This window comes from Pinus tabuliformis, chromosome 9 (assembly GCF_031772625.1).
Source record: "Pinus tabuliformis cultivar Carrire ecotype Pingquan chromosome 9, CPIR1, whole genome shotgun sequence".
Taxonomy (NCBI): Eukaryota; Viridiplantae; Streptophyta; class Pinopsida; order Pinales; family Pinaceae; genus Pinus; species Pinus tabuliformis.
Window position 1 is genome coordinate 1623402854 of NC_142307.1, and position 13439 is coordinate 1623416292.

At 34.5% G+C, this 13439-nt stretch overlaps 1 protein-coding gene across 1 annotated transcript; it reads right to left on the reverse strand.

Annotated features, from left to right (window-relative positions):
* Window positions 1-4829: 4829 nt before the first annotated feature.
* Window positions 4830-7370, reverse strand: LOC149155022 (GDSL esterase/lipase 7-like). Its single transcript, XM_089444298.1, has 5 exons — window positions 6794-7370; window positions 6555-6682; window positions 6107-6346; window positions 5504-5759; window positions 4830-5059 (listed from the first exon to the last, which is right to left on the reverse strand). Exons 1-5 carry the CDS (start codon window positions 7368-7370, stop codon window positions 4830-4832), a joined length of 1431 nt encoding a protein of 476 aa, XP_089300424.1.
* Window positions 7371-13439: the final 6069 nt, after the last annotated feature.

A 13439-nucleotide genomic window follows, 5' to 3' on the forward strand; every position in this document is an offset into this window, starting at 1 on the left:
AGGCATTATGGTTGAGGAATCTCTTTAGAGAGTTGTTTGGGTAGGTCCTGGGTGATATATTGTGACAATAAGAGTGGGATCCAATTAGTAGAGAATCTTGTGTTTCATGACAAGTCCAAGCATATTGAGATCATGTATCACTATATTCGAGACATTGTGTAGAGAGGAGTAATGAGAATACACCATATTTTGACTAATGATCAGGTAACATACTCATCAAAGCTTTACCAAAATGGAAGTTCCTGGTCTTCAGAGAAAAACTTGGATTGATGGATGTGACCCTCCTAGATAAGGGTCCCGACTAATCGAGGACACTGAGCTATGATCTTCCCCGTTGTTTGAGCTCCCAAGGAGATTAATTGAGCTGGAGAGCTCATGGGCTTGAGGGAACTCTAGACAGTAGGATAGTTGTGATCCTTACCTCATTTTAAGTCATATCCTACGTATTGTTTGGCAATAGGATAGTTGTGATCCTTACCTCATGGTAAGTAGTATCCAATCTATTTTCATTTTTGGGACTTGATAGAGTATACCCTATTTTAACAACATCTTTCGGTAAATATCACATGAGAGAAATTCTCGTTGACGCGTTTCGAACCAGCCAGTTTGGTTCATCTTCAAGAAAAGATGAGGAACCAAATATAGGCGTTCAAATAACCAGATGTAGAGAGCTGCTAATTAGCTGTTAGGGAGTAACAACTAGTTTGACTAAAGACAAAAATTAACTCTAGTCGACATCCTACCCACAAGCTGGACTTGTTGGGATTTCCACCCATCTGGCCCAGGGTTAAGATATTTGGGATAGTTGGGATCCTTACCTCACAATAATTAGTATCATGCCCAAGTGAGAGGATGCATGTGTTCTACCACTGACCCTTAAGGATCAAGTTGGGAAGATCAATAGACAATAAGATAATTATGATCCTTACCTCACGGTAAGTAGTATCCTACCTATTGTCCTAGTGATAGGATATCTATGCTCCTTACGCTCAATGATAAGTCGTATCCTACCTATTTTCCTTGGACAGAAGGTGGTAGCTTGATCTCCCCTATGATGTCAAATTCTTCTTCTATTTGATATGAGAGCATTCAACAAATGAGTAGAGATGAAATTTGACTTGATGATGAGGAGACATTTGAGATGGGACTTATGATGCAGTCGAAAATTTCTCCCTAGTTGAGAGGGAGTGTTAATTTGACATCTAAGGGATACATTCCCTCCTTTGGACAACCTTCCTCATCTGGAGAAGACCCTCTTTTCCCTTGGAAGATTTTAATTTGGTCAACGAAAATTATATTTTTAATGTGAAACCCACATGTGTGTCAAAAGTACAAGTCAGCTTTAAAGACAAATTGAGTCTCCTAAAACCCATATAAATACACCTCAAGGTGCATCACTTTGGAGCATCATAAACACATTCATTTCTTCTCTTCTATGGTTTGTACAAATCTAAAAATTGTAGGTTATTTTCACATGTGTGAGGAGGAGGAGGCCTTTTTTTGTTAGTCAAAGTTTGACTTATGTTTTAGACAGTTTGACCAGCCTCTTTAACAACTTTGACTTGTTTTGACCTTATTTGGGTTTATTTCTGGAAGTCGCATTATTTGGAATAGAGATTGAAGTTTTTTGGCAGTTTGACTTTTGTTGACCATAGACTTTGACCGCAAGAAATCTGAAGTTTGCTCGTGGATTTTCTCTCTTCGTTGACTGAGTTCGTGTTGACTGTTTTTTTTGGGTTTGACCGATTTTTGAAGGTTGAGTTTAATGTTGTTTTGACTGAGTTGGTTGGAGGAGTTTGACCATTGACCTAAGGTCTAGTTAGGGCATCTTTGACTGTTGTTGACTTTGACAAAATTGCAGAATTAATTTATTGACCAAATTTGACTTTTAGGCTAATCTTTGATTGGATATTGGTTTTCATATTGGGATAGTTAAATATGTTGACCTTTGACTTTTGTTGATGAATTGGAATTATTGTATCTCTTTGTTGAAAATTTGATGAAAATCTAATAGAAGAAGAATTTGAAAGGGTTTTCCCCCTTGTGGGGTTTTTTCTTTGGTATTTGACCAAATCTTGTGTCTCTTGTTATTTCTCTTGATTGTCTTGTACATTGAATTTAATGTTCTATATATGACTACTATTTATCATTGGAAGATTAAATTTGGTCTAATTGAAGAAAAGATTGGGCTAAATGATTGTAATAGCATAGAACAGTGGAAAATTAACACATTACACACTTGCTAAGTTTTCTTTTACAAGGAGCATTCTCTATCTAGGGTAACAAATAATGTGGATATTGGGCCTCCAAATAGAATTTCACACAACCAAAAAAACAACAAGCAATATCAAAATGAAATTAACAATAAAAATTCACACAACACATTATGTTAAACCTTACAGGGATTAAAGAAATCTCAAATTCATTCCAATAGATATGCTCACATTTCTACATTGCAACCAAGAACCATTAACCCTAATAGGATTATTTCATATAAGGGCTAAAATATCCTCTTCATCCTTAGATTTATGAGTTATGCAAGATTTTGGAACCTCAATCTTTGGAGCAAAACTAGTTAATCTTCATAGCACTAGAATCATTGCAACTGTTATGGTATTTGAACCACCAATAGTGAATTTCTTATGTGGAATGACGTGGATACATGTTAAATGGTTGGAGCTAGTGACATGTACTCAAGGGTTAAGCAATCATTTGTGTATTCTATTATTTGGTCCCATTACTTGTGACACTGATCAATAATCTATTAACACAAGGTTGGATTCTGTTATGGTATTTGAACCACCAATAGTGAATTTCTTATGTGGAATGATGTGGATACATGTTAAATGGTTGGAGCTAGTGACATGTACTCAAGGGTTAAGCAATCATTTGTGTATTCAATTATTTGGTCCCACTACTTGTGACACTGATCAATAATCTATTAACACAAGGTTGGATTCTGTTATGGTATTTGAACCACCAATAGTGAATTTCTTATGTGGAATGACGTGGATACATGTTAAATGGTTGGAGCTAGTGACATGTACTCAAGGGCTAAGCAATCATTTGTGTATTCAATTATTTGGTCCCACTACTTGTGACACTGATCAATAATCTATTAACACAAGTTTGGATTAGTGTAACTTATTCAAAGTAAGAGAATGGTAAGGTGTCCACCCTTTACAAAAACAAAAACAAAATATTTTCCTTTCCTTTTCCCTTCATCACTAAGTCATGGACTAGTGATGTAAAGGAAAAAATGCAAGAAGATATCCACTTTTTCAGTGGGTCTTTCTTAGTGAATTTTAGGCCTTAAAACTTATTGAATAAAAAATTTCCCCGATTTAAATTGTAGAGTTTTATTCAAACTTTCTAAACACTTTACAACATTAAACTATGGTTGCGAAGATATATCTTTGACAAGTTATGACTTCCTTGACATTTTTCAGTAACTCCAAATGATGTATTCCAAAAAAATATAAAATATAAAATAGTTAAGCTTTGATACCAATTGACTATACCTAATACCAAGAAAGAAAAATAATACACACCAAATAAAAAAATAATAAATATACCAATATAAAAGAAAATTAAAAAAATTATACACAAATTGAACACATAGTTGATTCAACCTTTTATATTAAAGCATAATGTATAATGCTTAAAGAGATAAATGGATCCATTTTATTAAATTGAAGAAATCTTACCTAAATTGTATATAATATTACCTAAATTGTATATATAAAGTTATATAAAGTTATATTCTCAAATAATAGCATAATTAATTCCATCTTTAGGGAGATAAAAAATAATTAATTTTCTCTATGTGAATGAAAAGGAAAAACCTATGAAGCTTCAACAAATAAAGAAATGCCCGTTTAAACTGGAATTTTTTAATATTATTAATTATTAAAAAAAATATCTTTGGAAATTTTTTATTATTAATTATTATAAAATAAAAAAAAATCTTAAGGAAATGCCCGTTTAAACTGGAATTTTTTAATATTATTAATTATTAAAAAAAATATCTTTGGAATTTTTTATTATTAATTATTAAAAAAAAAAATATTTTCTTATAACATTTTAATTTAGCTCTAAATAAAAGCACTCAATTGGTTTTGTATTACTATTCTTATTTTTTCCACTTAGAGAAGTACGGCCATCAGGCTTAACCCCGAGGGCATCGAGGAGATTTGACCCCGTAACTTCCCAAACCGGGAGAGTACTATCAACGGGAACTCGACCATTTGAGCTATCCCTTGGGGCTTTATTACTATTCTTATTGAGTTGAATGTAATTTTGATTGTATTGCAAATTTCTGAGATTATTTCAAAATCTAATTAACAAAGTGAATTATTTAACCTCTGTTTGTCCGTTTTTGAAAATCTGGAATGTACATATTGTTTTATTTAACCACAAAAATAATCCATTATTTGCTTTAATATAACCTCAATCAGACATGACATGCTCACCACTCAAAGTTTTCGTGAAAACCAGCTGTCTCATTCAGAGAGCATACAGAGATTTGTTATCCATCAACCAATATTAAAAAAAAGGGGGGAAATTCCCTGCGATTCAATCCCTCTGAGGAGGCTCTAACTGCGAAATGATAAAATTGTATCAATCCTTCATAATCCAGAAGTAGTGTATCCAGTATTTATGTATTATAAGGTGACTTCAACCAAAACGGTAAGAATGTTATAATCCACACAAATTCTTCCCGGACAGAGTACTCAAACATGATTATGGGCTTTGCCAAATTAATCTTTTAATCACTCTAGGGAAATTAATCTGAATAACGCAATCTCGTCATACATATATACAAAATGTCATGAACGAATAGTCACCAAATCATGGATATCCATGGGCTCGCAAATGTTGGCATACTTGCTGAGCCATAGATTGTCTGCTATGATGGCATTAACAGCATCCGTGGGATGGTATTCGTCCCACCAGATGTAGCTGGACGCATCGTTACAGGCCATTTCTGGAGTGAGGCACATAAGCAAACCTCCGTATTTCCCTATTCCACAACAAGCATGGAGAGTATTCTGGAAACCTGCATTGCAAGACGAATATGAATGAATATCCAGCCCATCTAATACTATAAAAATCATAAAATATTTAACTATTAAATTTAACTGACTAAAAGTTTAAACCTACTCATCAAAATTGAGCGGAAAAACTTACTTGCTCAGAACAGTTAAGTGAATAAAACAAAAACCATTTTCAGAAAATGGTTTATCATAATAAGACCTTATCAGGTAAACCCCATTTAAAAATATCTTCAAAATGAAAAGTAACTGTGATGATCTCCCACAATTCAATAAGCCCAAATTATTCTAATAAACTTTCACCAATTTTAAGCCCAAACATCAAAATATCTTCAAAATGAAAAGTAACAGTGATGATCTCCCACCATTCTATAAGCCGAAGCAATTTGTGATAAACTTTTGACCAATTTCTGAACCCAATCATCAACATTCCAGACAATATTGCTTACCATAACGTTCAGGATTCTGGAGAATATCCATGATTCCATCATATATGTCACAGAAAACTATATTCGCATCAGGAAGCTTTGCGTTAAGCTGTTGCACCATGTATTTCATTGCAAAATTGTACTCAATAATCATATTGTTTACTTCCTCTGCGCATTCACCATAGATACTGTTACTCTCCCATAAGAAGCGCGGAGCACATCCAAGAGGCCCCATACCGATGCACACCATTTTCCTCGCATTAAGGTTGTATAAATGCTGCAATATAGCATATTTTCATGAACAAAAAATACAGAAGCATTTTAAATAAAGATTTACTATAAAATAAAAATATATTGAAAACAAATATCTGTAACCAACATTAAATGCATTTCATTTAACCTGAAGCTTGGAATAATGGAAATTTATTAACAAAATTATCTAAATTTTATATGTCTTTCACATTAAAAGAAGTTAATGCAGTGTAAGTTTGCTATATCTGTGATTTAAATAAATGAATTGTAAATATAAATTGCTTTTTGCATAAATTTTATAGAATCTTCTGTGACTGTAATAAGTTTTAACTACTGAGACTCAAAATAGGCAGAAAGAGTAAATACCAATACCTGCAATTCATTACTGATGGTTTCGATGAGTAGCTGGTTGAATTTCCATGGAGAACTAATCGATCGAACTCCAGAGACATTGCGCAGGTAGAAATGAATGTAGTCATTGCTGCCAATGGAAACGTATATCAGAGACTCCGATACTATGTCCTTCGCCGCCTTTTCACCTAAGAATAGGGACATTGTCTGGAACGTGTCTGAGGCTTGCTGGATCTGTTGAGTCAGGGATATGTGCTGCCCCTGCAAATTAACGACCCTATTATCAGACTCCAAATGCTAACCCTGGACCAAACAAGAACCTATAAAAGAACAGCAATTTTGTTCGAAAATGGGGATGCTCAAACAAGAAGATATAAAAGAACAGGAATTTTCGTCGAAAATAGGTATCCTCAAACAAGAAGATATAAAAGAGCAGGAAATCTCTTTGGAAATGGGGATTTGAGGTAACCAGATCAGAACCGCTGTTAAACAAAACTCCTGCACCTGCAGAAGCGAAATTAACCCCCTGCTGCATGTGTTGGTAGATTCCTCCCAATCCAAGATACGTGGGAACAAATGGCAGCCCCATGAGAACCGCTGTGGCATTCAAAATAAATAAATAATTCAGCCGCAACCTACACTGAGAATGACGAATTTTCAAGATTCAACAAAGAAATCAAAGATTAAAGGGCTTTTTCTTGAACGAACCTAGGTAGTCGATTGTGAGCCGGCCGTTGCAGAATCTGCCTGTTGGTAAGTGAGTATCAAAATCTCTTCCGTATGGAGGATTATTAGCTCTGGCAAACGTTCCAAGATAATTATTATTTCCAGAATCAACTGTAGAGTCCCCGAAAATAAAGAACGCAGGAACCAGGGGAGATGATTCTTTAATTCCTTGAGACGCTGGTGCTTCAATATTGGCTACCAATGCACTACTTATCGTTTCTTCCCTTCTCTGTGCAATACTGTCCTCGGCCAGGCTTACGCCGGAAAGCTCAGGGTCGAATTCCATTGATTCTTCTTCATTTTCGGCTGTATCGCCGAGAACGCCGGAGCAGAGAGCAATGGCAGTAGTTTCTGAAACGTCTGATTCTTGAGCAAGTCCCGCAGATTGAAGCCATGACGTGGGATCAAGAGCGCCCTGTAGCGTAGGAATATAAAGAATGCAGGATGTAAGAGCGAAGCTGGCGAAGAACAGCCTGAGGGATATGGAGCTTAGACAAGAGGATGGCCTCATAATTCCTAACAATTGCTTGCATATTCTCTCCCAGCGCTTCTGCATCATGGCTCGTTGGATTTTATAGTATGCAAACCCGCTCAAATTTCACTTTTGCCACTCACAATTTTTATTTATTTTTTAATTAAAATGAAAGAGGTCTACTTATTGTTTCAAATAAATTGACAAATAAATAAATAAAAGCATAATCTAGCATTCGAATTTGAAATCATTTCACTTCACTAATCTTCAGTAAATGAGAGAGGTGCTTTAGCATTTAAAAAGGGCAAATTAAGAATATATATATGACCGTGTTTATGAAAAATATTTTTGGTAATGAAAGCTATATTAATAAAAGAGTAAAATATAATAATATATAATTAAAATTATTATTATTATATATATATGTATATATTATTACAATTACATTTGGAGTTGTTTTAGTGTGATTTTTTGGAAGCTTTTACGATGAGTTTTTACAGTGTAATTTTTTTAAATTCCGGCAAGAATTTATTGAAATCACAAGCTTGATGGGTAATCTTGTGCAATCAAAGTGCTCTATTGGTTTTCCAGGGTGTTGAATCCATATATAAAATAAAAAAACTAGTTTAAATAACACAAATCAAGATTTCACCTCAATTTTTTCCACGGGATTCCATCATCACAAAGTCCAAAAAATCACACTAAAGACAACTACATTACATTTTATGTAAAATAATTAAATAAATAGTTATATTTAAGTTTTAAAATATTAATATTAATTATATAAAATATGCTAACAAATTTTTTATTAATATAACTCATATCTCTTTATATTATTTTAAAAGACGGGAAAAAAAACTGTATAAAATATTTAGATTATAATGATATACTACCTCAAAGTGAATAAATTAAATTAGGAACCAAGTTAATAATAAAAATATAATGTTATCAAATATTGAAGTTATAACGTTGGTTGATATTGGTAAGTGATATTCAGTAGCTGCCACATACAAAAGGTTTAATTCTGGTTATACAATATTATTTTATTTTAGGTAAAATATTATTATTATAATATATTTACTATTGAGTTAATATTTTGTTATTTATATATTTTATTATTATTTTGATAATATAATTAATTAATTTATTATTATTATTATGGTGGTGGTGGTTAAGGTCATCTGAGATCAAATTTTAGTCTATTGGATCTAAAGAAACGAATTATTTAATTTGATTTAAGATTTTATTCTTATGTTCAAAAAGCTTGGAGAGAAGCCTCACGAGCTCAGTGTAATTTTGACAACGTAAAAGGCTAGGAAGGTCAGTATTGCAACAAAGGTTATGAAATTGAGATCTAATGTGGTTGTACGCGGGGCACTCTAAGAGGAAGTGATTTTCATCCTCGATATTCGTATTCTCACAAAGATGGCAGAACCTTTCCATCCATGGTGTTTTAGGAACTTCCCAACAACCCGTTTCACTATGGAGCTCATGAGAGTTCGTTCTAATCTTGGCTATATTAATTTTCTTCTTTGAGCTAGTTAAAACAGAGAGATACTTTTGATCTTCTAGGGTGGGGTTGATGACCTCCTTATAATATCTTAATTTTCTTTTAGCTGCTAAATCTTTCTCACACCACATTTTTTCTTTGAACTTAGAAGTAACAATATTTTTAATGTTATTAATATTTTGCAATGTAACATTCTCGTCGATCTCCCAATGGTTTAACCAGGCCCTCGTGTCTTTATACCAACCTCGTTTGAGCCTTAGGTGGTTTTGGCTGGAATTTAAAGCTAGCTTAGGAAGTCTATGGTCTCCTATGTTATTGAGTTTGTGCTTGTACAACAGAAGCCTAGTCATAGCTAGGCTCTTGATAGGGGAAAGACCCACTTCTATAAGGAGAATAGGATAGGGTGTGTTGCTTTTAATTTTGAGGTTATACGTTATAAAACGCTTCTGGATTTGTTCAATCTTTCTCCGGGATTCTCTAGAGATGCTACAACCCCAAACCTCACATCCATATAAGATAATCGGAGTGACTAAAGTTTCAAAGAGGAACTTCTTTCTATCCCACATTACGAGGTTTGTCGTTTTACAATTATTTTCAAGACCAAAATAAGCTTTTCATCCCCATTAATCCTTTTCTCAATGCTATAGTTCCAATTGAGCTTGTGATGAATATCAATTCCTAGGTACTTGTAGGAAGACACTTCCTCCAAGTTACTATTGTCATACATAAAATTAGTGTAAGTGTCCTTCTTGGATTTGATAATCATAACTTTTGTTTTGTCAGTGTTAACAATCATACCCATGGTAGAGTAGAGATTCTTAAGAAGTATAAGTTGCTTATCAATATGAGATGGGCACCTTGCGAGAAGAACAATATTGTCAGCATAGAGAAGAAGGATGATGACTATCCCAGCTAAGATCGTGCCAGCACATCCTACTTCCTCTAAAAAACCATCTAGCTTGTCGATGTAAATGCCAAATAGGGTAGGGGAGAGGGGGCAACCTTGTTTAACTACGATATTACACTTAATATCTTTCGACCACCCCTCATTGCTCTTTAACTTGGCAATTAAATTCTCGTATAACCTTATAGCGGCAACTCTCAACTCAAAAGGAAACTTTAGCTCTTCTAATCTATTCCAAAGGTTGTTTCTAGGAAATGTATCGAAAGCCTTTCTAAAGTCCACAAAGCAACAAAAGAGATTGGATTTATCATTGCAGCATTCCTCCATAATGTTCCTAAGCGTAACGAGGTGGTCTGTTGTTGAGTGTTGCTTTCTAAAACCCACTTGGCCTTTAGCCCACTTACCTTCTCTTTCAAGCCATATGCTTAACTTCCTTTCCAAAATAATACCATATAACTTGGCTAGGAGAGGGCTGATCATAATTGTCTGATAAATAGAGGAGTTATTTGTATCCCCACTTTTAAAAATAGGGATAATGAGGCTTTGAGTCCATGGTTTAGGAAACCCTTGCTTGACTGCTTGATTGAAAAGCTTAATGTGGGGGATGAGGACATGACCTCCAATTTTTAAGATTTCCACCTGGTAACCTTCAATGTCTTTAAATTTCCCATTAGCCAAGCAATTAACCCCAAAATCAATGCCTTCTAATGAGAAAACTTCTTTCGTTGTGAGCAGGGTTTCAAAGTTATCCATGACATTTGGAGATTCATAAAGCTTTTTAAGATAGGAATTCCAGTGGTGTAAAGCAATTTTATTATTATCTTTAGTTTTCCTAGTTAGAATCTGCCTCCAGAATTTCTTAGGAGCTACCTTAGAGAGGTGTAAGAGATTCTCTTGTCTTTTACGAATATAATGCCTTTTTTTCCTTTTAGTTAGGGCTTTGTATATTTTTATCTTGCCAAATTTAAGAGATTCATCAACAACTTCCTTAATTGCTCTCCTCGCACTTTTACAATCTTTGTCATACCAAGGGTTGGTTTTGCTATTTCTTTTATTACTTGAAACTTCAATTGAGAACTTGTTAATAGAATATGAGAGGGTTGTAGTAAAGTTATTATAGAGATCTTCTATGTTGTCTATACTAGATAAAGGAAGCAAATTAGTTTTTAATTCATTTAGAAAGAGATCTTTTTTATTTCTATCAAAGATTAACTTCTTTTGGCTATGAAGATTATCTTCTATGGGATCTATATGCATGAAAAAATTGAGAGCTATAAGTAAAGGCCTATGATCAGAGTTAGGCTCGTAGTCGTTTAAGATGTCAAATTTTGTTATTTCGTTGTATAGAGGGAGATCGGAGATAACATAGTCTACCACGTTGCTACCAAGCCCATGGATGCAGGTCATCTAGCTAGAATTGGGCCACTTCTTTAGACAATTTCAAATTGTGAGTCTTGAGCACTACAGAGCTTGACTAGCTCCGACCCAAACAAATTCTCCCCGAGGTTTTCAGAGCTCCTTTTGTACCGGCTAGCCAGAGGAAGGTCTTCATCTAACCAAAGAGGATTAGGGTTGGAATGGTTGCTTAGAAGAATAGCTTGGTTGCTTGAAGTTTGAGCATTAAAGTCACCCATTAAAAGGATATTGTCTTCATTCCTTAGGCTAGAAATATCATTCTCTAAACCATTGTAAGGACTATTTTTATTTAGATTCTTTTTCTTATAGAAGTTAGAATTGATGGGGGGGGATAACAGATTGCTATATAGGTATTTTTATCATAAATGTCAGTAATTTCTATCCAACTATATTGGTTGCAAGGGTCGTTTTTATAAATGTTGGCATGGGGAGAGATGTTCTTCTTAATGAAACAAGCTATACCCCCAATGCCTCTACGGGAGGATCACTTATTCCAAGTAGACCATAATGTAAAGTCATCTATGTTAGGGACCTTAGATTCTTCGTGCTCCCAAGTTTCAACAAGCAAAATAATATCAACATCATTCGAAATCCAACTTAGCTTGGGGCCTTTGTTCCATGGAAAGCCCCGACAGTTCCAAGAAAGAATCCGGAGCATGTTGAATTGCTATTTATTATTATCTTTTTGGTTTCTATCTCGAATAACGGCTTTTCTATTTTTTATTATTGCCCATTTTCCTTCCTTCTTAGCTTCCTTTACCTTTTGAACCTCCTTTCTCAATTTTGCTTGATCTTCTGGAATGAGATCTTCATTTATAAATATTCCCTTTCCTTTTAGACTTGAGGTTTTACTAAGTATGTCATACTTATCGTCAATAGAGCTCACCTTTATTCAGATTAACCTTCCTTTATTCTCAGTTAGTTTCCCCAATCTTGTTTCTTCTGTAAGACAAGTTGTTTTAATTTGTAATCTGTTATGTAATTCTGTCTGGGCTATGGCTAAAGTATCCTAGTTTACCTCCTCTTTCAAACCGAAGATTATAAGGTTCAATGTTATGAAACCAGCTCAAGGAAAGATAAAAAAGATAGATCAACGCCTTAGAATTCAGCCTCTTCGAGGGGGAAACCTCCTTTACATTACATAAATGAACAATTCTTTGATGATACAAATGAAAAGACCTCCTTTCTATATATAGGAGTCTAAGGGGTTATAACATAATCAGAGCCGACATAACAATAATAATGTAAGAGCACAATAATAACGATAGTGGGCTTCTATGGGGCACAATAGTAACAATATGGGCACTACATGGGTACATCAATATAATAAGTGGGTTATACTAATAACAATAAGGGGTTACACTAGTAGTATAGGGGCCTAACATGCCCCTCTCCTTCAGAAAGCGTTGTCCTCAACGCTTGAGTAGTTCTCGATGCTTCTGTATAAAATTCTTGTCCTCCCATGTGGAATATTCAGCGGGTAAGTTCTTCCACTTGAGGAGATACTCTGAAATTGATCAATTTCGTAGCTGTTGGGTTCTTTTTTCTGTGACTGCTCCAGGTTCCAATATGATTTTTCCTTCCTCTTCAATTTCTGGCAATATTGCTTGAATTAGGATCTTTTGCAACTTTTGAATAAGTAGCCATACTTCTTCGTCCTTCTTCCATTCATCCCTTGCTTCGTTTATCCAATTTGGTTGGATAATATAAATAGCACAAAACAATGCTTCCACATCCTCATCCTTGAAGAGTCTTCCCATTCGGTAAGGTCGCCATTTTTTAAGTGCATGTAGTATTGCCAACATTTCCTTCTCATAAATAGCTTGCTTGAGATGTAGCAGTAAAAATACCCAATCACCTACATCAAAACGATGTTGATCTACCTGTTGTTTCATTTGATTTTGCACCGGAGTGGCGTTATCCTTTAAAAGTTGGAGAACTTGTTGTTGATGCTTGATGTGATCTTTCTCTGCTTGAACCTTTTTCTTCTTGATATGTCCTTCTATATTTTGAGGAGTGGTAATTTCTTCCAGTCCTTTACAAGATATGGTCGGATTCATTTCTTGATGCTCGATGTGATCTTTCACTTCTTAAACATTTTTCTTCTTGATGTGTCCTTCTATCTTGATAGTTTGAGGAGTGGTAATTTCGTCCATTGAATTACAAGATATGGTTGGATTCATTTCTTCTTTCTCGATGTGATCTTTCACTTCTTGCACCTTTTTCTTCTTGATATGTCCTTCTATCTTGAGAGTTTCAGGAGTGGTAATTCTTGCCAATGCTTTACAAGATATGGTCTGATTCATTTCTTCTTTCTCTGGGGTGA